General features: G+C 35.0%; 1 protein-coding gene across 1 annotated transcript in view; it reads right to left on the reverse strand.

Moving 5' to 3' along the window:
- Positions 1 to 619: 619 nt before the first annotated feature.
- The window catches only part of LOC119587577 (carbohydrate sulfotransferase 9-like), an 11,195-nt gene continuing 10,710 nt past the window's right edge, over positions 620 to 1,104 (reverse strand). Inside the window, exon 5 of the mRNA XM_037936289.1 lies at positions 620 to 1,043. Coding sequence (XP_037792217.1) covers positions 669 to 1,043 — 375 coding nt within the window. The 3' untranslated portion in view covers positions 620 to 668. The remainder of the gene's footprint in view (positions 1,044 to 1,104) is intronic.

The raw sequence follows: 1,104 nt of genomic DNA on the forward strand, positions 1-1,104 counted from the left end.
TTTTTGGCGGGGTTTTTATCCCAATTCTTCAGATATAAATCCGTGCAACTGCAACTATTTGACTCGATGTTACTTTACCTACAAGCAGTCATCTTTATCTTTTGTTTTTCTCAAAGAAAGCATTTCAGTTGTTCTGTTGCTCTTACTGCAATAATTTGGTGGATTTGAATGGCTGAATCTATTTTCGATTCAAGTGAAATACTCTGTTCTGAGGATTATGTTGCTTTAAATAATGGTATATTCAACATTAGCTTTTCTAAAAATGTCCACATAACCAATTCAGTTTGAATTGGTAACTACCCTACCATACGTGCCAAAATCAAATTTCAAATATTCCTGTTGAATCAAAATAAACGAGTCAACATTATAGATATTCATTTACTCACATACTTATTGAAAAAATAAGGAAATCTATAATGAATAAGGGACGTAGACATTAATCAAGACTAGCTTTTCGTATTAAGGTCTGAAGACGTGATCCGGTGTTTCATTTTAAAATACATCCCTATTTTTGTATTTATTTGGGTCTTTTTGAAAATATAAAGTTGTAATTTCAAAATAGTATGTCAAATTAATGGTTAATGGAAAACCTCTTGTTATACTGGAGTTTGAAAATACATTTTAAGGTTGATATTTTAAAATCTTAACTCTAATATACTGTATACAGTTTATTTGTTAGCATCCTCAAAATATCTCAATAGATTCTCTATCTTGGCATCATGGAGTACACTTTGCATGACCGGTGGTAGTTCAAAGCCATTAATGAGAAAGTCTTCCCTGTAGAGTAAGTATATCATTCTCAAAAGACTAAGAGGAATGTCTTTGTAGTAATTATCGTACGAAGATACTAGGGTCTTGTCCGCCTTTGCGTTCAAACGGAGACCGAGGTCGATACCTGTGATGCCAAGTTTACCGGCGATGTACTGAAGGTCTTGTGTGAGAGTGTCAGTGTGCAAGATGTAGTCATATTTGACGGTACACGGGGAGCAAACGAAGGTTGTTGGGCGAAAGTGTCGGTCAATGCTGTTTTTCCCCCTTGTCATCTGTGGGCGAATAGAACACTATTCATTTGATGTAGCACATTTCATTTCACTCACGCACACA

The sequence above is a fragment of the Penaeus monodon genome, chromosome 22 (genome assembly GCF_015228065.2).
Source record: "Penaeus monodon isolate SGIC_2016 chromosome 22, NSTDA_Pmon_1, whole genome shotgun sequence".
NCBI lineage: Eukaryota > Metazoa > Arthropoda > Malacostraca > Decapoda > Penaeidae > Penaeus > Penaeus monodon.